The 21892-nt window shown below is 37.8% G+C and overlaps 1 protein-coding gene, 1 long non-coding RNA gene and 1 other non-coding gene across 3 annotated transcripts in view; 2 read left to right on the forward strand and 1 right to left on the reverse strand.

The window, feature by feature from the left end:
- Znf143 (zinc finger protein 143) overlaps positions 1 to 21343 on the forward strand; it is a 61960-nt gene extending 40617 nt beyond the window's left edge. The window contains exons 13-15 of the mRNA XM_048787916.1: positions 1512 to 1673; positions 19540 to 19686; positions 20583 to 21343. Of these exons, the coding sequence (XP_048643873.1) occupies positions 1512 to 1673; positions 19540 to 19686; positions 20583 to 20666 (393 nt within the window). The 3' untranslated portion in view covers positions 20667 to 21343. The remainder of the gene's footprint in view (positions 1 to 1511; positions 1674 to 19539; positions 19687 to 20582) is intronic.
- On the forward strand, positions 2488 to 2620 carry LOC125612185. Its single transcript, XR_007342526.1, has one exon. It is a non-coding gene; the product is annotated as a small nucleolar RNA SNORA2/SNORA34 family (small nucleolar RNA).
- LOC125612052 lies at positions 9167 to 11782 on the reverse strand. Its single transcript, XR_007342306.1, has 2 exons — positions 11468 to 11782; positions 9167 to 9788 (listed from the first exon to the last, which is right to left on the reverse strand). It is a non-coding gene; the product is annotated as an uncharacterized LOC125612052 (long non-coding RNA).
- Positions 21344 to 21892: the final 549 nt, after the last annotated feature.

The raw sequence follows: 21892 nt of genomic DNA on the forward strand, positions 1-21892 counted from the left end.
ACTTCTCTGTTAAGAGGCAGCCAGGAGAACTCCACTATTTATTGGGAACCCACCTCTGTATTGTTAATTCATGGTTCTTTTTTAACCATACGGAATAAATCTAATCCCTCTTCTTCTTCTTCTTCTTCTTCTTCTTTTTTTTTTTTTAAAGAGAGAGAGAGAGAGAATTTTAATATTTTAGTTTTCAGCGGACACAACATCTTTGTTTGTATGTGGTGCTGAGGATCAAACCCGGGCCACACGCATGCCAGGCTAGCGCGCTACCACTTGAGCCACATCCCCAGCCCTAATGCCTCTTCTTATACTCCAAAACAACTGTCTTCCCCATCCTAATGAGTGTTGTATTTCTTCCAGATTCAACCTTCCCATTTCCTTCAGTAATTAGATTTCCATTCCATTCCTTCAACAGATATTTATTGACCATCTATCCCATGCCAGACATTTTGGTAGTCAATACTGGGTGTACAGGAAAGGGAATATCACAGTCTAGGAGAAAGCCATTTCTAAAATGAACAGTTTCTCATAATGAGGGATATATAATTGATGGGCATATAAAGTGGTGTGGAAGCCTGAAGTAGAAAGTAATGAATCTTGGAGATTCTTATGGATTTGGTCATTCAGTTGGTTCCTGAAGAATTTTCATGAGCTTGCCATGCTAAGAATGAAGGGAAGGGAAAAGCCATGAATGTGACTTTGTCTAGGACTGGGAATCAGTTGTGGCTAGAGAGTCAGATGCAAATTAGGAAGTAGTAGTTGGTAAAGGCTAGATCATGAAAGGTTAAGGATGCCACAGAGGAAGTCTGAACATTGAAGGATAGGAAGTAACTGGGAATTTTAGCAAGTAGAATAATAAGACTTGATTTGCTTTGTTTTAGAAAGGTGTTAAGGTGGAGGATGGTTAGGGAACAGTTATGCTGGACACTTGGAAAGGAATTGGATTACTACAGAAATTCAGATGAGAGAAAAATAAGGGTCTCGGCTAGCAACAGGGATGGAGAGAAGAAGAAGAGATCATTTAAGAAATACTGCTGGAGGTGGGGATATAGCTCAGTTGGTAGAGTGCTTGTCTTGCATGTACAAGGCCCTAGGTTCAATCCCCAGTACCACAAAAAAAAAAAAAAAAGGACAGACAGACTGCCAGGGCACAGTAGTGCAATGCCTGTAATCCCAGTGACTCAGGAAGCTAAAACAGGAGGATTGCAAGTTTGAGACCAGCCCCAATAACTTAGTGAGGTCCTAGCAACTTAGCGAGACCCTGTCTCAAAATAAAAAATAAAATGGGCTGGGGATGTAACTCGGTGGTAAAGTGCCTCTGTGCCTCTAGTGCCAAAAAAAAAAAAAAAAGGAAGAAAAGAGAAGAAGACTGATTTGTCTGATGACTAGAATAATTTATTCAATTGTGAAAGGTTTATTTGCTCCTACAGAGTAAACCTATATAAGGGTCAGGCCCTATAACCAAGATCGCCAAATATAACATGAAGCATTGATTTGTAAAAGGCACTGTATTACAGGTCAACATATCTCAAGCTGACATGCAGGCCATTGGCAACACCATCACAATGGTAACGCAGGATGGCACACCCATCACAGTCCCTGCTCATGACGCAGTCATCTCTTCAGCAGGAACACACTCTGTTGCTATGGTCACCGCCGAGGGTACAGAAGGGCAGCAGGTAATTACCTTTGTCTGTTATATCAGTCAATACATATATCCATTTCAAAACTGTTGCACATATGAAAAAAAAATCTGTTATACAACTTTATATATATGACAGTGGTTAGGCACAAAAACTTCAAATTGAATCCAGTTTTGGAATTTCTTAGCTAATTAACCCTCAGAGTCTGTTTTTTTGTTCATCTTTAATTAAGAGTGATAGTTCTATCTGCTCCATAAGATCAATATAAGGATTAAATGAGATAATGCATGTAAAGTACTCAGCCCAGCTGTATATTAAGTATTCCTTACTGGTAGCTCTTATCACCATCATCATCATCATATACTCAAGAAATTAATTCATTTGCAAAATTTACTTATTTTTACTTTATTAAATTTTCTAGGTATTAATATACTCACATAATTAAAAAAAAAATAGGGACATGGTAGAGCCAGTAGTAGAGCCCTTGCCTAGTATGAATGAGGCCCTGGGTTCCACCTCCAGCACTACACACACACACATACAAAAAAAAAAAAGGACAAAAATATATATATAGGTGTACAGTGAAAAGTGTCCTCCCATCCCTGCCTCTTATCTACTCAGTTTTTGCCCCTACAGATAATTCACTTTTATTAACCTTTGATGTGTTCTTCCAGTAATTCTTTAAGCATATACAAATAAATAGTTGTCTTCCCTTCTTTCTTTTTTTAATGGCAGTAAATGATACTTTTCTGCATCTTGTTTTTTAAACTTAACACTAAGGCAGGAGGATTGCAAGTTCACGGCCAGCTTGGGAAATTCAGTGAGACCCTGTCTCAAAATTAAAAATAATTTGTCTCTAAATCAAGGCTAGCAGTTTGTTGAAACTGTTCCAAGCAAGAGCCTAAATAAATGTCTTTCTGTTGTCTGTTGGCCATTTCAGAAATTTGGAAATGTAATGATCAATTCATTAGAAAGAAACATCTGAGTCATTGGAAGTAGATGTGGGCTAAGACTTATTTGTGGTCTTAATACTGGGATTCCAAAATATCAATACAATATTTATCTCTATTTTCCTGATTTAATTGTTCATTAGAAATATAATGCTCTTAAATCTATTAAAATAAATAAGTAAATGCAAATAAAAAGGATTGGGGCTGTAGCTTAGTGGTAGAGTGTAATCCCTAGTTCCACAAAAAAATAAACTCATATTTTTTTCCTCTTTTTATTATAACTATTAACACATTTTAATTCTACAAATCAATGAGTTTCAGTGTGTCATTTCCATACATGCATATATCATGCTTTTATTGTATCTACCTTCCCTACTATTCTCATCTTCTCTCTCCCTCTTCCCCCTTCTCTTCCTTAATAATCCCTCTTCTATTTACAGATTATTTATTTTTTCTTTTTAGTCTTCATATATGAGAGAAGACATGTAATAATACTTGTCCTTTTCTGTCTTGCTTATTTCACTTAACATGATGGTCTCCATTTCTATCCATTTTGCTACAAATAACAGGATTTCATTCTTTTCTATGAGACTTTATTTTAAATACTCCATTGTGTATATATACATATTATTTTATCCATTCATCTATTGATTGGCACATAGGTTGATTCCATGTCTTGGCTATAATAAATGGATATGCAGGGATCTCTCTTTTTTTTTTCAGAATTTTTAAAGATGTTGATGGGCCTTTATTTTTTTATTTTTTGTTTATTTATGTTTTTAGAGAGAAAAAAATTTTTTTTAAGAGAGAATTTTTTTAATATTTATTTTTCAGTTTTTGGTGGACACAACATCTTTATTTTTTATTTTATGTGGTGCTGAGGATCAAACCCAGTGCCCCGTGCATGCCAGGTGAGCACGTTACCACTTGAGCCACATCCCCAGCCCAAGAGAGAGAATTTTTTAATATTTATTTTTTAGTTTTCGGTGGACACAACATCTTTATTTATTTTTTTTTTATGTGGTGCTGAGGATCGAACCCAGCGCCCCGCACATGCCAGGCAAACGCACTAGCACTTGAGCCACATCCCCAGCCCCAATAAATATTCATTTATTTATATGTGGTTCTGAGACTCGAACCCAGTGCCTCACACATGCTAGGCAAGTGCTCTACCACTGAGCCACAACCCCAGTCCTGCAGGGGGATCTCTTTTGTATGCTGACTTCATTTCCTTCAGGTATATCCCCAAGAGTGGTATAGCTGAATAGTTTTCTGAGGAACTTCCATAGTGTTTTCAATAGTGGCTGTACTAATTTACATTCCCACCAACAGAAATGTATAAAGGTTCCTTTTTCTTCACATCCTCACCAGCATTAGTTTGTTTTGTTTTGTTTGTGGGTACTGGGGATTGAACCCAGGGAGCTCTACCATTGAGTCATATCCTCAGCCCTTTTTATTTTTTATTTTCAGATAGGGTCTTGCTCAGTTTCCCATGCTAGCTTCAAACTCAGGATCCTCCTGCCTCAGCCTCCTGAGTTGCTGTGATTACAGGCATGCATCATCATGCTGGCTTCGGCATACTTCCATTTACATTTCTCTGATGGCTAAAGATATTGAGCATTTTTTCACATTTATTAGCCATTTGTGTATCTTCTTTTGAGAACTGTCTATTCGGGTCATTTGTCCATTTATTGATTGGATTATTCTTTCATTATTAAATTTTTGAGGTTTTTTAAATATATTCTGGATATTAATCCTCAATTACATGAATACTAGCAAAGATGTTCTCCTATTCTGTAGGTTGTCTCTTTACTCTATTGACTGTTTCCTCTCGTTTGCTGAAGCTTTTTAACTCAATGTAATTTGGTTTGTCAATTATTGCTTTTATTTCCTGGCCTGTTAGAGTCTTATTCAGTACTTCCTATGCCAGTATCTTGAAATGTTTCCCATATGTTTTTTTCCAATATCAGATTCAGGTGTTACATTAAGGCCTTTGATCCCTTTTCTTTTTCTTTTTCTTTCCTTTTTTTTTTTTCTTTTATTTTAGAGACAGAGTCTTGCTGAGTAGCTGAGTTGCTTTGGGTCTCACTAAGTTGCTGAGGTCTGCTTTGAACTCTCCATTCTCGTGCCTCAGCCTCCGGAGCTGCTGGGATTACAGATTGTGTGCCACTGTGCCCAGCCTTAAGTTCATTTTAGGGTGAGAGATAGAGATCTAGTTTCAGTCTTCTACATGTGGGTTTCCAGAGTTTTCCCAGCACCATTTGTTGAAGAGGCTATCTTTTTTCTAACATGCTTTTGGTAATTTTTTTGAGAAGCAGATGGTTGTGGATGTGTGGGTTTATTTCTGGCTCCTTTTTTGTATTTTGGTTTACATGTCTGTTTTCTGTTTGTTTTGTTTTATAGTAGAGCTTGAACCCAGGGGTGCTTTACCACAAAACCACATCCCTGACATTTTTTAGTTTTTATTTTGAAACAGGATCTTACTAACTTGCTTAGGGCCTCAGCCTCCAGAGTCACTGGTATTATAGGTGTGTGTCACTGCACCTGGTGGTACATATCTGTTTTTATGCCAAGACCATGCTGTTTTGGTTATTGTGACTCTGAAGTATATTTTGAAATAAGATATTATGATACCTCCAGCATTATCTTGTTTTGTGCTCAGGATTTCTTTGGCTCTTCAGGGTTTGTCCTTCCTTATAATTTTAGGATGGATTTTTTTTTTTTAATTTTCCTATGAAGAATGTAATTTAAAAAAAATATTTTTAGTTGTAGATGGATATACCTTTTATTTTGTTTAACATTTTGTTTTTTTTAATGTGGTACTGGGGATTGAACTCCAGTCCCTCATGTATCAAGCACTCTCCCACTGAGCCATAACTCCAGCCCTGTCATTGATGTTTTGATGGGGATTGACTGAATCTGTAGTTACTTTTCAATAGTGTGACTTTTTTTTTTAAGTTTTATTTGCATTTGTTTTATGCTGAATTTATTCCAGTGCCATGAGTTTTTGTTTCTTCTGGGATCTTTTTCTTTTGTGCAGCCTTTTCTGGCTTAGGAACAATTTATTCCTTTTCAGTAAAGATCATCTTGATGTGGCAGGGGAGCTCGTGTATGAGTTAATCTGACCATGCACTTTGTAAGTGTAGCAGCCCATCTTGTTGCTTCATTCACCTGGATAAGTTCAATGAGTAGAGAATGTACATCTAGACCCTTAAGATATTTTAAGCATGTGCAGTAGAAACTCAGCACTCTTTTGGAGCGACTACCCATGTATTCAACCTCATTGTTTGGCCTGGGCATACTTACCAACTCTACAGTTGGCCTTTTTTTTTTTTTTTTTTTTTTAATATTTTTTAGTTGTAGTTGGACCCAATACCTTTATTTTATTTATTTATTTTTATGTGGTGCTGAGGATTGAATCCAGGGCCTCACACATGGTAGGCGGGTGCTCTATTGCTAAGCCACAACCCCAGCCCAGTATGGCCATTTTAACAATATTAATTCTCCCAATCTGTGATCATGGGAAGTCTTTCCATCTTGTGGTGTCTTTCTTCAACTTCTTTTTCATTTTATAACTTCCATTGTAGAAGTTTTTCACTTCTTTGGTTAGGCTTATTCCTAGGTATTTTTATATTTTGGTGTGGAGGTGATATTGTGAATGGGATTGTTTACCTGATTTTTCCCCCCTCTGGTAATTCGTTATTGGTGTATAGAAAAATTACTAATTTTTGCTTTTTGTTTTTGGTACTGGGATTTAACTCAGGGAAACTTTATCACTAAGCCATGTCCCCAGCCCTTTTTAATTTTATTTGAGACAGGGTCTCACTAAATTGCCAAGAGCCTCATTAAGTTATTGAGGCCAGCCTCAAACTTGTGATCCTCCTGTCTTGATCTCCTGGGTTGCTGAGATAACAGGGATGTACCACTGTATCTGGCCTGAGTTTTGTACATTGGTTTTGTATACTGATTCTTTGCTGAATTTTTGTATCAGTTCTAAGAGTCATTGGTGGAGTCCTTAGGATTTTCTAAGTATAGAATCCAATCATCTGCAAACAGGGATGATTTGACTTCCTCCTTTTCTGTTTGTATCCGCTTTTTTTCTTTCTTCCTTTCTCGTCTGATTGCTTTGGCTGAAATATCAAATACTATATATATTGAATAAGAGTGGTGAAAGTGGACACACTTTTTTTTTTTTTTGGTACTAAGAGTTGAGCCCAGGGTTCTTTACCACTGAGCTACATCCCCATCCCTTTTTTATTTATATTATTCATTTTGAGACAGGGTCTCGCAAAGTTGCTTAGGACCTAAATTGCTGAGACTGGCCTGGAACTTGGAATTCTCCTGCCTTAGCTTCCTGGGTTGCTGAAATTACAAGCATGTGCCCTTGTGCTATTTTTTATTATAAAGGAAATGCTTCAGTTTTTCCCCATTCAAGTATGGTGTTGGCTGGGGGATTGTCACACACAGCCTTTATTATGTTGAAGTATGATCCTTTATTTGATTTACTCAGGGCTAACATGAAGGGATGTTGGATTTCATCAAAGATTTTTTTCTGCATCTGTTAAGATGCTCATGTATTTTGTTTTGTTGTCAGTACTAGGGACTAAATACAGAGGTCTACCACTGAGCTATATCACCTGCCCTTTTTATGTTTTATTTTGAGAGAGCCTCCGTAAGATTCCTGGGTTGGAATTGAGATCTAGTGATCACTCTGCCTTAACTTCCCAAGTAGGTGGGATTACAGAGAGGCATTACAGCATACAGTGGGCCTTTTTATTTTTATTTTTTTTTAATAATTTGATCAGCTAGTCTGCATCTTTTAATTGGAAAAATAAGACCATTTATATTAAGGGTTATTATTGAAGAGTGTATAATTCCTGTTGTTATTCTAATGTTTGATTCTTTGCTAATTCTCATTTACTGCTCTACTCTTCTAATGACATTTATCCTTTCCCATTAGTTTGTTTTTTCTTTTTTCTTTTTTATATTTTATTTACATTTTAGTTTTCGGCAGACACAACATCTTTGTTTGTATGTGGTGCTGAGGATCGAACCTGGGCCGCACCCATGCCAGGGGAGCGCGCTACTGCTTGAGCCACATCCCTAACCCCATCCCATTAGTTTGTGATTGTTTATCTTTCTTCCTCTTTAAGTGTCTTTTGTAATGCTGGTTTAGTAGTCATGAATTCCTGTAGTGTATACTTACCTTGGAAAGTCTTTATTTCTTCTTTAATTCTGAAGGAAACTTTGCTGGATGTAGTAATCTACATTCACATTTATTTACTATCAGGGATTAAAATACATGATTCTGTGCCCTATTACCTGTTACAGTTCTGATGAGAAATCTGCTGTTATTCTGATAAGTCTGCCTTTATATATGACTTGGTGCTTCTCTCACAGCTTTTATTATTATTTCTTTGTTCTATGCTTTTGGCACTTCAACTACAATATGTCATAAAGCAGTTCTTTTCTGGTCATGTCTGTTTGGGGTTCTAAATGCCTTCTATCCTTCCATGTCTATATCTTTCAAAAGATTTAGGAATTTTTTTTGAGGCCTTTAACCTATACTTCTCCCTTGCCTATTCTATTTATATTTGTGCTTGATTTTTAATGATGTCCAATAAATCTTGCATGTTGTGTTCATTCTTATTTTGTTCATTACTGTCTGAATATGCTTATTTTCTTTAAGTTCTGATATTCTTTCTTCTTTATTATGTTGAAGTATGCAGGCTGTGACCTATTCATGAGATTTTCAACTAAGCTTTTTATTTGACTTATTGAGATCTGTTTCCAAGATTTCTCTTTTTTTTTTTTTTTTTTTTTAAAGAATTTTAATATTTATTTTTTAGTTATTGGCGGACACAACATCTTTGTATGTGGTGCTGAGGATCGAACCCGGGCCGCACGCATGCCAGGCGAGCATGCTACCGCTTGAGCCACATCCCCAGCCCCTCCAAGATTTCTCTTTAGTTCTTTTTCAGAAATTCTTTTTCTTTATTGAATTGTTCTTTTGTGCCCTATACTGTTTTCCTTAATTCATTCGTTCAGCTGTTTATTTGTATCATCTTTTTTCTTTTTTAAAAAAAATATATTTTTAAATTTTAGGTGGACACAATATATTTTACGTTTTTTTAATGTGGTGCTGAGGATCGAACCCAGTGCCTCATGCATGCTAGGTGAGCACTCTACCACTGAGCTACAACCCCAGCCCCTATTTGTATCATCTTTCAATTCATTAATCTTTTTTTTTTTTTTTAGCAGGAGGGGTGGGTGTACAGGACATTGAACTCAGGGGCACTCAACCACTGAGACACATCCCCAACCCTATTTTATATTTTATTTAGAGACAGGGTCTCACTGAGTTTCTTAGCACCTCGCTGTTGCTGAGGCTGGCTTTGAACTTGTGATCCTCTTGCCTCAGCCTCCCAAGCTGCTGGGATTAGAGGTGTGCTCCACTGCACCCAGCTCATGAATCATTTTAAAATCATTCTTTTGAATTTTTTGTCCAGCATCTCACCCCTTCATTACCTTCGGACAGTTATTAGAGAGTAATGAATTTTTAGAGTTGTTCTGTTTTTCTCATATTGTGTGTTTTTGTGTACAGATTTAAGCATCTGTTGGGATAGAAATCTATTCTAATTTTATGTGAGCCTCTTCTTAGTGAGCAGCCTTCTCTTGACAGTGAGTCCTGGCATTTCAGTTTGTTGAGTAGTGTTGAGTTTGATTGCAAATGGACTTTATAATGTAGTTTCCTTATGGCTTCTTTGGCTGTGATTAGTTGGTTTTGACACAGTGTGTACTATATTGGAGCGTGAGGGATTCATTTTCTTTGTAGGCCTCTCAAGAGTAGGGTCCTTCTAGTAGTTCAGGCAGGTGTGTTGTAGAAAGATGAGTATATGGGGTGTACCCTCCATGGTTATTCTTAGAGTCTTGTCAACAGGGTATGGGAACAACCTAAGTTGAGGTCCCTCGTGGATGTGATATCCACAACAGTTGTTTTACTTCTCTTTGCTGAAGGTGAATGGGCTTCTGGACCTTCTTAGCCATTCCTACTTGGTACCAGGTCGTCTTTAAGTTGAAGTATCTGCCAAGGTTTGATTGGGACATGGTCATGGCTTGAATAAGGTACAATTTCTCCCAGCTGGGCTAGGATGTAGCCCACTAACAAGTGTGTTCAAGGTTCCAGACTCAATACCTAGGACTATTCAGAAAGAAGAAAACAAAAACAGTAACAACAACATAAAAATAATCTAAATATAGAAATACAGTAAAAAACAAGTCAAGATAACAATAAAAAAGGACCAGGCATGGTGGTACACACCTGTATTCCCAGCTACTTAATAGGCTGAGGCAGGAGACTCACACGTTTGAGGCCAGCCTGAGTAACTTACCAAAAACCAATATCAACACAAAATAAAGCTGGGTGCTCTGGCACATGCCTATAATCCCAGTGGCTTGGGAGGCTGAGGAAGGATTGTGTGTTCAAAGCTAGCCTCAGCAACTTCGCAAGCCCCTAAGCAACTCAGTGAGACCTTGTCTCTAAATAAAATAAAAAGAACTGGGGATGTGGCTAGTGGTTAAGCATCCCTGGGTTCAACCCTTGGTACCAAAAATAATTTAATTAATTAATTAAAATGGAATGACTTAAGGATTGAGGACATAGCTCAGTAGTAGAACACTTGCCTAGCATGTGTGAGGTCCTGGATTTGATCTCCACTACACCCTCCCCCCCCCAATAAAAAAAAAAGAAGAAGAAGAAAAAGAGAATAATAAAGAGGAGGAAACAGAGAAGAAGAGAAGAAAGAAGAAGGTTTTGAGGAAAAAACTCAATTAAAGCATTAAAATAAGAAAAAATAGAAAAATTTAAACAATAATATAAAAGGATAGATGGGGACAGAGGAAAAGAGTCAAAAATTCCTCCCAGCTGAGGTGGTTGGATTGTTGATGCTTCTTTCCAGGTCTTCTGATGTTGGACTGCTAGGTATGAGGGCCAGGGTGCCACAGCTCAAGCCTGTCGTGTTCCTCTCAGCTCATATCAAAACAAGATCGGGCAGTATGCAGGCTGTGACCTAAGTTTCTCACTGGGCAGGTTGAGGAAATGTTGACTGCACCAGTGCTGTATTCTCTCTGGAAACTTTATGTTTTACCCATGGGTATGGTTACCATTGGGGTTACCTTCTTGCTGACTAAGATTCAGTGGTATGTGGACCATGTCAGTCCAGAGGTTTCTAGTCTGTGCATCTGGGGAGATGGCAAATAATCAAACCATGGCACATCCCTGGAAATGCCTCCAGGAGTTGGGGGAGCAATCAGACTCCCAAGTTTTATACTCAGAAGAGGCACAGGAATCGAGCAATTTGCTAGCTTTCGTCTTATAGTTCTCTGTAGCATTGGTCTCTGAGTTCTTGGACCTGGCCGCCTTGTGAAACCACATGTAACTGGTCTTGCTCCTTATCACAGAGGGTAGAATTACAAACTGCTGTGCCCTCTATTCCCTTCCCCACCATAGGCTGTGTTTCCAGCTGTTTAAACCTCTCAGGTTTGTGTCATTCTCCCAAACCATGACTGTCTTGCATGGCTGTCTCCCACCCAGTCAAAGCATAGGGTATCCTAAGGAACTCAGAATTGTTCCAAGTTTGCTGATCCCTAGAGCAGTTTAGTCCCTACAGGACCTTTCTCCAGATGGCTCCTGGTTATAGCACTCAGAGTTTGCTGACTGATGTGATAATGTAATGTAAGCTAGCTTGTTGTGCTGGAAGAATCACTTTCAGACCAAATGTCCAAAATGGGTTTAAAGTTTGTAAGAACCATGGATCTCTCCTACAGTTAGGACTGCTGGTCTGCTGTTATTATCCAGGTTGTTTGCATTCTCTAACTTACCTTGTGTTTGCAGTGTTGGGCTCCCTATCCCTAGCCAGGGAACCAGGGTTGAAATCTTTCCAGTTCTCCTAAACCTTGTTGTTTAGGTTTCCTGTCACTGTGTATTGGTTCTCAAAGTTCTTCTTTTCTTTCTCTCCTCAGTATATGGTTTCTCCTTTGTTATCTTGACTCCTCTCACTCGCAGAGTCACATGGAGGGTACTTGTATTCCACCATCTTGTTTCTCTATTTCTTACTATTAAGATTGAAATGGAAGATTGGGGATATAGCTCAGTTGGTAGAGTGCTTGTCTTGCATACACAAGGCCCTGGGTTCAATCTCTAGCACCACCAAAACAAAATTTAAAAAAAGATTGAAATGAATGCCAGGCACAGTGGCACATACTGTAATCCCAGAGACTTGGGAGGCTAAGGCAGGAGGATTGTGAGTTAAAGCCAGCCTCAGCAATTTAGCAAGGCCCTAAGCAATTCACAGAGACCCTGTCTCAGGATAAAATATAAAAAGGTGTGGGGATGTGGCTCAGTGGTTAAGTACCCCTGGGTTCAATCCCTGGTTAAAAAAAAAAGATTGAAGTGGACTCATCCAGAGAAAGCTTTTAGGGAGCCTAGAGAGAATCTTTGGACATAGTCTTTCAATGAGTGTTTATTGAGCATCAGCTGCATGCAACATACAAGGAGCAAAATGGTAAAAAGGACAGTCTGTGCCCACAGAGTTTTCATTCAGTGAGACAAGATATATGCCCAAACCCAAAAGAGAAACACAGACAAAGCCATACACACCCAGCTAGTCCACACTCTAGTCCTCTGTGGAAGAAATGTCTCGGACCTACTGACCTCCAAGATTCATATTCAAAAGCTGGGTCATGGTTCCCAGAACTGCCTGAACAGTATATCCCCTGCAGTCTGGGGATTGAACCAGGGCCTCCTGCATGCTTGATTAGCACTCTACCACTGAGCTATACCCTCAGCCCTTTTTATTTTCTTTGAGACAGGATCTCACTAAATTGGCCAGGTTGGCCTCAAACTTGCAATCTTCCTGCTTTAGCCCCAAGTCACTGGGATTACAGGTGTGGGATACCACACCTGGCTTAGATGAGTTGAGCTGATTTTAAAAATTCACATGAAAATGCAAAAGAACCTATAAAGCCAAAACATTCTTTTTTTTTTTCTTTTTTCTTCTCTTTTTTTTGAGACAGGGAGACAGAATCTTGCTGTTGCCCAGGCAATTCTCTTAACTCCTGGGCTCAAGAAATCCTCTCACTTTAGCCTCCTAAATAGAACAAAGTTGGAGGTCTTATATACCTTGAAATGCAAAACTCAGAATCATAAAACTTCTAGAAGAGAGGCAAATATTTTTGAACCTCGGGGTAAAGATTTCTTGGACAGAATATAAGAGGCACTAACAAAAGGAAAAAGAAAAAAAAAAAAACAGATACATTGGACTTAAAGTTAATTCTGCTCACTAAGGCAATGTAAGGTAAGGATTAGATATCCCTCAGACAGGGAAAAGATTTTTTTAAAATTTATATATGTATATAAATAATAAATAACAGCTACAAATCAACAATAAAAAGATGAACAGCCCCTTAAAAATGAACAAAAATGAAAACTTTTTAAACTCTTTTTTTTTTTTTTGTACCAGGGACTCTTAACCGGTAAGCCACATCCCCAGCCCTTTTTTATTTTTTAATGAGATAGGGTCTTGCTGAGTTGCTTAGGGCCTTGCTGGGTTTTGAACTTGTGATCCTCCTGCCTTAGCCTCCCAAGTCGCTGACATTATGGCACCTACAGGCACACCTGCTAAATTTTTAAATGTACAGATCATTCTATTTATATTCTTTATTTGAACAGACTTCTCCCCAAAGAAGATTTAGTCTATGTATGACCTATAATGCAAAAAAAAAAATGCTCCACATTTTTGTTCATCAAAGAAATACAAAATAAGGGGGTAAGGATAGAGCACTTATCTAGCAGAAACCTTGAGTTTGATCGCCAGCACAGAAGGAAAGGAAGGGATGGAGGGAAGAAACAGCAAATTAAAAATCACTATGAGATACCATCTTAGACCCAAGACAGTGGCTAAAATCTAAAACCAAATGTTGACAAGGATGTAAAGCAGCTAGTGGGAGTATAAAATAAAACATCCATCTGAGTCATTTGGTAGTTTTCTTATAAAATCAAAGAACTCTGTACTTTATGATTCAGCAACTCCAATTAGAACACATATCGTATGATTCTATTGCCAGGAGCCATTGCGCACATGTGTAATTTGGGAGGCTGAGGCAGGAGAATTGCAAGTTAGAGGCCAGCCTCAGCAATTTAGTGAGACCCTGTCTCAAAATAAAAGAGCAAAAGGATTGGGGATGAAACTCAGTGGGTAAGTTCTCCTGGGTTGAATCCCTAGTACTAAAAAATCAATAAAGTCAAACATCTCTACTCTATAACACAGCAATTCCACTAGGATACATATTGTATGATTATATGAACTATGGACAGACAGAATTAATCCATTTTGGAGGGAAATTGATTAAGTAGAATATGAAAAAATTACTCCAGATTTTGTTTTAGGTAGTGGTTTTAGAGATGTATCTAAGTGTCAGAATTCAACAGACTACCTAACATCTGTCCATTTTTTTTCATTCCTTTTTTTACTATAGAGACCAAAACAAAGCACAGGTACTTGCCTTCAGGCTATATTGTGAACAGGAGGTCCCACCTAATAATCAGTTTGCAGTCATTTCCTTGGTTCAAAGATTCCAGGATGGGTTTATAACCCAGCTTGGGTAAATATACCTTGTACCAACTACAAGTCCAGACCCTAAGGCGAGCATTCTTATGTAGATTGTCTATAGACTTGTGAGTATGGAAACTAATCAGGAGATGAGACTTTGAAAACTGGAATGAAACCAGGCAGTTTCCAGCAAAAGAAAATAACACAAGGGGTGGGGGTTTCACCTAAGGACTACTCCTTTGGCTGCTGCAGCAGCTGCAGCGGTTGGTCTTTGGGCAAATATTGGCTTCTGGGATGTTTGGACATAACCTGTGAATTACTTTAATCCTTAAATTGGCTACAGCTGTTTTTGTATATTCATTGGGAAGTCCTTCCTGACTCAGTCCCCTCCTTTTCCTCTCCTTCTTCCCCTCCCACTACTGCATTTCCCATTCTTAATTTTTTGGGGTTAGTGCATAGGAACAAACCCATTTCTTTATGTATGCTAAGCACACTCTATCACTGAGTTATACCCCCTGTCTCTGCTTAAAAATTGACCATTCAGGGCTGGGGTTGTGGCTCAAATGTAGAGCACTCTCCTGGCACCTGAGGCACTGGGTTCAATCCTCAGCACCACATAAAAATAAAATAAAGGTATTGTGTCCACCTACAACTAAAAAAAGAAAATAAATATTTTTTAAAAAATTGAGGGCTGGGGTTGTGGCTCAGTAATAGAGCACTTGCCTAGTAAGTATAAGGCTCTGGGTTTGATCCTCAGCACCACATAAAAATAAATAAAATAAAGGTATTATGTCCATCCACAGTTTAAAAAAATATATATATACATTTTTTAAACTGACCATTCAATGGAGTAAGGATAGTCTTTTCAACAAATGGTACTGGGAAGATTGGATATCCACATGCAAAAGAATGAAATTGTGCCCTTATGCCATGTACAAAAAATAATTCAAAGTGGATCAAGATCTGAATTTAAGAGCAAAAACTGTAAAACTCTAAGAGGAAAATAGATGAAAATCTTCATGACCTTGGACTAGGCAGTGATTTCTTATATGACACTAAAAGCATAAGACAATGAAAGGGGAAAAAATAGATAAATTGTGTTTCATCAAAGTGTAGCTCAGCAGTAGAGCACTTGCCTAACATGGCTCAATCTCTAGCACTGGAAAGAAAAAAGTTTTTGTGCATCAAAAGGATATTACCAAGGGCTGGGGTTGTGGCTCAGTGGTAGAGCATACGCTTTGAACGTGTGAGGCACTGGGTTCAATCCTAAGCACCAGATAAAAATAAGTAAAGGTATTGTGTCCATGTACAACTAAAAAAATATTTTTTTTAAAAAAAAAAGCATATTACTATTACCAAGAGAGTGAAAAGATAGCCTACAAAATACTTGGAAATCATATCTCTGATTTGCAAATCATCTCTGATTTGCACAACAACACTAAAAACCCCAACTTAAAAATGAGCAAAGAACTTAAGTAGACATTAAAAAAAAAAGGCCAAGAAATTCATAAAAAGATGTTCAATATCAATCATTAGGGAACTACAAATTAAAATTAAAGTGAACTTTTACTTCACCCCCATTAGGATGTCTATTATACAACACCCCCCCCCCCCGCAAAAAAAAATGTTAGCAAAGATGTAAAGAAATTGGAACTCTTTAAGTATCACTAGTAAGAATGTAAAATGGCACAGACTTCATGTCAATTTGAGTTTACAAACTCAGAATCATCTCCCTTAGGCCTAGAGTCAGCTACTGTTTATTGGGACTTTACTGCAAACTGCACATATTTGTGGTTTTACAGGTCTGTGGTGTGGTGGCACATACCTGTAGTCTCGGTGATTTAGGAGACTGAGGCAGGAGGACTGCAAGTTTGAGGCCAGCCTTAGCAACTCAGTAAGATCCTGTCTCAAAATAAAATAAAAAGGTCTGAGGATGTAGCATAGTGGTAAAGCAGTTGCTTAGCATGTACTAGGCCCTGGGTTCCAATTCCCAGTAGCATACATACACAAAAAGCACAATTCCCAGTACATAGAAAAGAAAGTCACAGCTACTATGGAAAACAATAACAATTTGCTTATAACACTGTGCTAATATTTTGTTAAAATTTTTTGAAAATTTGTATGTTGATGTTCATGTTTATAATTTTTTTTTCCCTGTGAGTTCATCTATTTCCAAATCAAAGCTGTGCCAGCTTTATAAAACAAGTTGGGAAGTGATTTCTTCAGTACAATTTTCTGTTTGTGTAAGGTTAGCATTATTTTTTTCCTTAAAAGTTCAATAGAATTAGTGACATCATCTGAGCCTGGAGTTTTTCCTTTTGGAGGAATTTTATTATGGTTTCAAGTTTTTTAAAAATAGATAATAGTGCTAGTCTTTATTATTATTATTATTATTATTATTATTATTTTAGTTGTTGATGGACCTTTATTTTATTTATTTATTTATATGCAGTGCTGAAAATCAAATCCAGTGCCTCATACAGGGAAGTGCTCTACCACGGAGCTACAGCCCCAGATTTTTATTTATTTATTTTTATTTTGGCGGAGGTATCGGGGATTGAACCCAGGGGCACAAAACCACTAAGCCACATCCCCAGCCCTATTTTGTATTTTATTTAGACACAGGGTCTGAGTTGCTCAGCACCTCGCTGTTGCTGAGGCTGGCTTTCAACCCGAGATCCTCCTGTCTCAGCCTCCCGAGCCGCTGGGATTATAGGTGTGTGCCACCACACCCAGCCCTATATGGTATTTTGGCATTAAGCAGTTAATCTTCTAAATTATGTTACAGATAGGTGAGAACATAATACTTTGTATTTATTAACTAATTCATCATTTCCAGTGGCTTTCCTTCATGTCAATTTGAGTTTACAAACTCAGAATCATTTCCCTTAGGCCTAGAATCAGCTACTGTTTATTGGGACTTTACTGCAAACTGCACATATTTGTGGTTTTATAGGTCTTAAGGATTTGAGGAAAGTAGATTTGAGGGTCCTCTCTCTAGTTAATTCCTTCTTACATATCCCTCTCAACGTATAGCTATTCTGGAAGCCTTGGATTCCATTATACCCTAAGTTACTCCATGTCAAAAAGATGGTTCGCATCTTCAGAGGAAAATCTATCTAAAGCATAGATGTAACCCAGGTGATTCTCTTCTTTTGAGAATCCTGTCTAGTTATTTTTCCTGTTTTTCATTGTTCTTCAGTGTCTTCAAATTTGCTTTTTTATATTTTTGTCAAGAGTTTATAATTGTTATCTTCAGGAGGTTTAGTCTAGTTTAAACTACTCCAGGGGCTGGCTTAGTGGTAGAGCACTTACCTAACATGTAGAAGGCCCTAGGTACACCTCACAAAACAAACAAACAGTATAGGCCTCTATGCTATTGGTGAACTGAAATCTAGTTTTTGTTTTTTGCTATTTTTTGAACATTAGTGGAATTGATCAAAGCTAAATATCTATTTGCTTAAAAATGTACCATTTTTAATAGATTAATTGCCAAGTAAAACAGCAATTTTACTTTTCAAAAATTTTATTTGTTCTTTTTAGATATACATGCCTGTAGAGTATATTTTGACATATTTATACAAACATAAGAGTATATTCTAACTAGGATCCCAGTCTTGTGGTTGAACAATTTAAATTTTTAATCTGTTTCTTTCTCTGAATTTGGCTAAAGAAATCTTATTTATTTATTTATTTTTCAGTACTGGGGATCAACCCAGTACCTAGTACATGCTAATCAAATGTTCTACTGATATGAGCTACACACCAGCCTAGAAACTTCAGAATATCATGTAACAAAAGTAGTTTTTATCATTTTCTATATCATATACATTTTTAAAAGCTACATTAACAAGACAGAGTGGTGCATAAGGATCTCAAGTTTGAGGCTAGCCTCAGCAACTTAGGTCCTAAGCAACTTAGCAAGACCCTGTCTCAGAAATTAAAATAGGACTGGGGATGTAGCTCAGTGGTAAAGCACCCTTGGGTTCAATCTCCAGCACCAAATAAATAAAATTTAAAAAGAAGTTGTATTTATGCCAGGTTCTGTGAGCAAGTCTGTAATTCCAGCTATTCAGGAAGCTGAGGCAGGAGGATCATCACAAGTTCAAGGTCAGCCTCAGTCATTTACAGAAACCCTGTCTCAAAATAAAAAGGGAAAAGCTAATACATTTGTGGTGTAAGAGTTACACAAGCACTGTTAACATATTTGGCCAGAGGCTTCAGGAGGAATATCAAAAGGTTCTGTGGAATCTAAAATGGGAAATTTATATTGGAAATTTAAAATGGGTTCAGTGGCAGACACCCGAAATCCCAGTGACTCAGGAAGTTTAGGCAGGAGGATCACAATTCATAACCAGCCTCAGCAACTTTGTGATGCCCTAAACAACTTAGAGAGACCTTGTCTTAAAAAATAAAAAGAGCAGGGGATGTGGCTTAGTGGCAAAGTGTCCCTTGGTTCAATCCACACAACAGAAATAAATAAATGAGTATAAGAAGTGATGTTGTTCATCAGTAATACTATTGGTTCTTCCAGTTTTCCTAGTTAAATGGAAATTTAGGGGCTGGAGTTTGGCTCAGCAGTAGAGCACTTGCCTCGCACGTGCGGAGACCCTGGGTTTGATCCTCAGCACCACATAAAAAATTTAAATAAGTGAAATAAAGGTATTGTGTCCAACTACAACTAAAAACAAATATTTTAAAAAATGGAAATTTAATTTTAAATGAAACAGGTTAATATTATCTACCACTGATCCACACTCAGAAATAAATAACATTTGTAATGTAGTCTACCAATATAATTTTCCAAGCAGCTGTTTCCAGGTAATAGATCCTAAGTACAACCACATATCCCTAGTACAGCAGATCTACTTCTCCAGTGTCCTCTACTCTATTTTGCCAATGGTTCACTTCATAAACGTAAACAAATCCCTTCTCTCTGAGCCTTAACTTCCTCAAATACAAGAGAGGAGTCCAAGCTAGGCCTGGCAGTGCACGCCAGTAATCCCAGCGGCTCAGGAGGCTGAGACAGGAGGATTGAGTTCAAAGCCAGACTCAGCAAAAGCAAGGTGCTAAGCAACTCAGTGAGATCCTGTCTCTAACAAAATACAAAATGGGGCTGGGATGTTGTTCAGTGGTTAAATACCCCTAAGTTCAATCCCCGGTACCAAAAAAAAAAAATCCAGAATGGATAGTATAAGGTCTCCTCCAGTGATAGGCTTCATAATTCTATGATCAGAAAGGAGTATTTCCTTTTGAATTTAAAGACAATCCCTTGCATTAAATGGACTTCAGCCTATTTGAGTCATAGACTTAAGTCTTCATGTGTGCTTTGTTTTACTTAAGGTTGCAATTGTTGCTCAAGACCTGGCAGCATTCCATACAGCCTCATCAGAAATAGGGCACCAGCAGCATAGCCATCATTTAGTAACCACAGAAACCAGACCTCTGACCTTAGTGGCAACATCCAATGGCACCCAGATTGCAGTTCAGGTGAGTACAAGGACAGGCTATTTTCAGCTGACAGCAGTGATACTCATAGCTCTCAACCCAAGACACTGGGCTTTATATGTGACCCACACAAAAGCAAGACACAGACATATCTGGATACCTAGCTTACTTTAAGAAAATTTCTATATCTGAGGTGATCTCAAAGAGACTAACATTTTGTTCTTTACTACCTCTGCATATTCTTGAGAAATTTATAGCAAGAAAAATATCTCAGGCATGTGTCCCTGTGTGTACCCAACCAGCCATCTTTACTATCAAAATAAAAGTCTAACTAGGCAGTATTTTGTAAAGTTCTTAAGAGCTACTCTTGGAGGTGAACCTAGTATAAACACAGATCCTAAATTAGTCTTCTGAGAATCCCTGCACTGCCCCCCTTTTAAAGTGGGGAATGTCAGAAGACCTGCAAGGAGCTACTCTCTGGGAAAAGTCACTGGATTCAAGTAGAGAATCTAGAATCCTGGATGCTAGGTGCAGATATCCTTTCCTTGGGGACAATTTTCTTCCATGTGTTTACTTGATAAAGGGTTGGAACACACTCAAGAAAATGCCAGCCAATATGCCAGGTTAGTTTTCTTTAATTTATGGGTAGAGAAGCTAACAGTCTGAGAAGTTCTTCATCTCCAGACTGGCCAAGATGACTACCTTTTGTCCCTTGAAATGTATAAAGAATTTATCAAAATCCCAAATAAACAAACTGCATTATTCCCCCCCACAGAAATTTGGTTTTGTACTCTAAATGATTAGGTCAGAATAATATTTTTAACAAGCCCTAAAATTACAGAGAGACATTTCACTTCTGGCATATAACATTTCTTTCAGCATTATCTTGGCTGTGGGTTTTGGATTGTTAGTGTTTGATGTGTATGTTCCTCTTTCAGCTTGGAGAACAGCCATCTCTGGAAGAAGCCATTAGAATAGCATCTAGGATCCAACAAGGGGAAACGCCAGGGTTGGATGACTAATCCTCAAAACAATGAAGCAATAAAGCAGAAGGAGCCTTTCATCTTGTGGCAGCAGAAATCCCATCTTCTGGCAGCAGAAATGCCTGAAGCCCGGGCCCTGGAAAACCAGAAGTTTTCCATTCCTGATACACTGTACACATTTTTATGCAAGAGTGGAGAACATTTTATTCTTGACACTTTTGTGTATATAACCCTTGGAATAGATTCCCAAAGTGATTCATTGTGTACAAGGAAGTATGAAATTAGGGCAATACAGTAAATTTTCATGTTACTCTTTTATCAGATCACAAACTCCTAGAATCCACTTGCAAGACCAGTGAAGTCTTTCGGATTATTAACTTACTGTGAAAAAAATAAAAAATAAAGCCTGTATCTAAAATGTCAAGGTTCTACATGTCAAACAATCATAATTCCAAAAGCCATCATGGTCAATAAAGGATGTAAAGCCTTCAGATATTTCCCTGAGTTAGTAGAGTGTCTGCAGTTTTTGTTCTACTATATACTTGTTCATTTTTATTTGTATCTGATGGTTTGAAGACTATCCCTGTTACATACCAACCCTTGGAGCTTAAATGCTAATTTTATTAGCATTAATTGGATTATGTATAGAATTATAAAGTTTGGTTATTTAAAATTAAAACATTAAATCCAGCATTTGGGTTTTGTTAAAGATTTTACTAAGTGTTCAGTCTTTTGTTACTTTTTTTTTTTTAATGTGTTCTAATGGGTTATACATGGCAGTAGAATGTATTTTGACACATTTATTACTGTTTTGGGCAGGTTGTTTGTTTTTGTGGTGCTGGGAATCAAATCCTGGGCCTTGTACATGCAAGGCAAGCACTCTACCAACTAAGTGTTTTTGTTGTTTTTGTTTCTTAAATAATGAATTGTCAAAAGTTTCACCAGAAGCCAGGTGCCGTGGCACATGCCTGTAATCCCAACAGCTTAGGACACTGAGATAGGAGGATCAGAGTTCAAAGCCAGCCTCAACAATTTAGTGAGACCCTGTCTATAAATAAAATATAAAAAGGGCTGGGGGTGCTGGGGTTGTAGCTCAGTGGTAGAGCGCTTGCCTAGCATGTGTGAGGCCCTGGGTTCGATCTTCAGCACCACATAAAGAAAGAAAAAGGTATAAATCTATAACTACCAAAAAAAATTTTTTTAAAGGCGGGGGACAGGCTGGGAATGTGGCTCAGTGGTTAAGTGCCCCTGGGTTCAGTCCCCAG

The sequence above is a fragment of the Marmota marmota genome, unplaced genomic scaffold (genome assembly GCF_001458135.2).
Source record: "Marmota marmota marmota unplaced genomic scaffold, marMar, whole genome shotgun sequence".
NCBI lineage: Eukaryota > Metazoa > Chordata > Mammalia > Rodentia > Sciuridae > Marmota > Marmota marmota.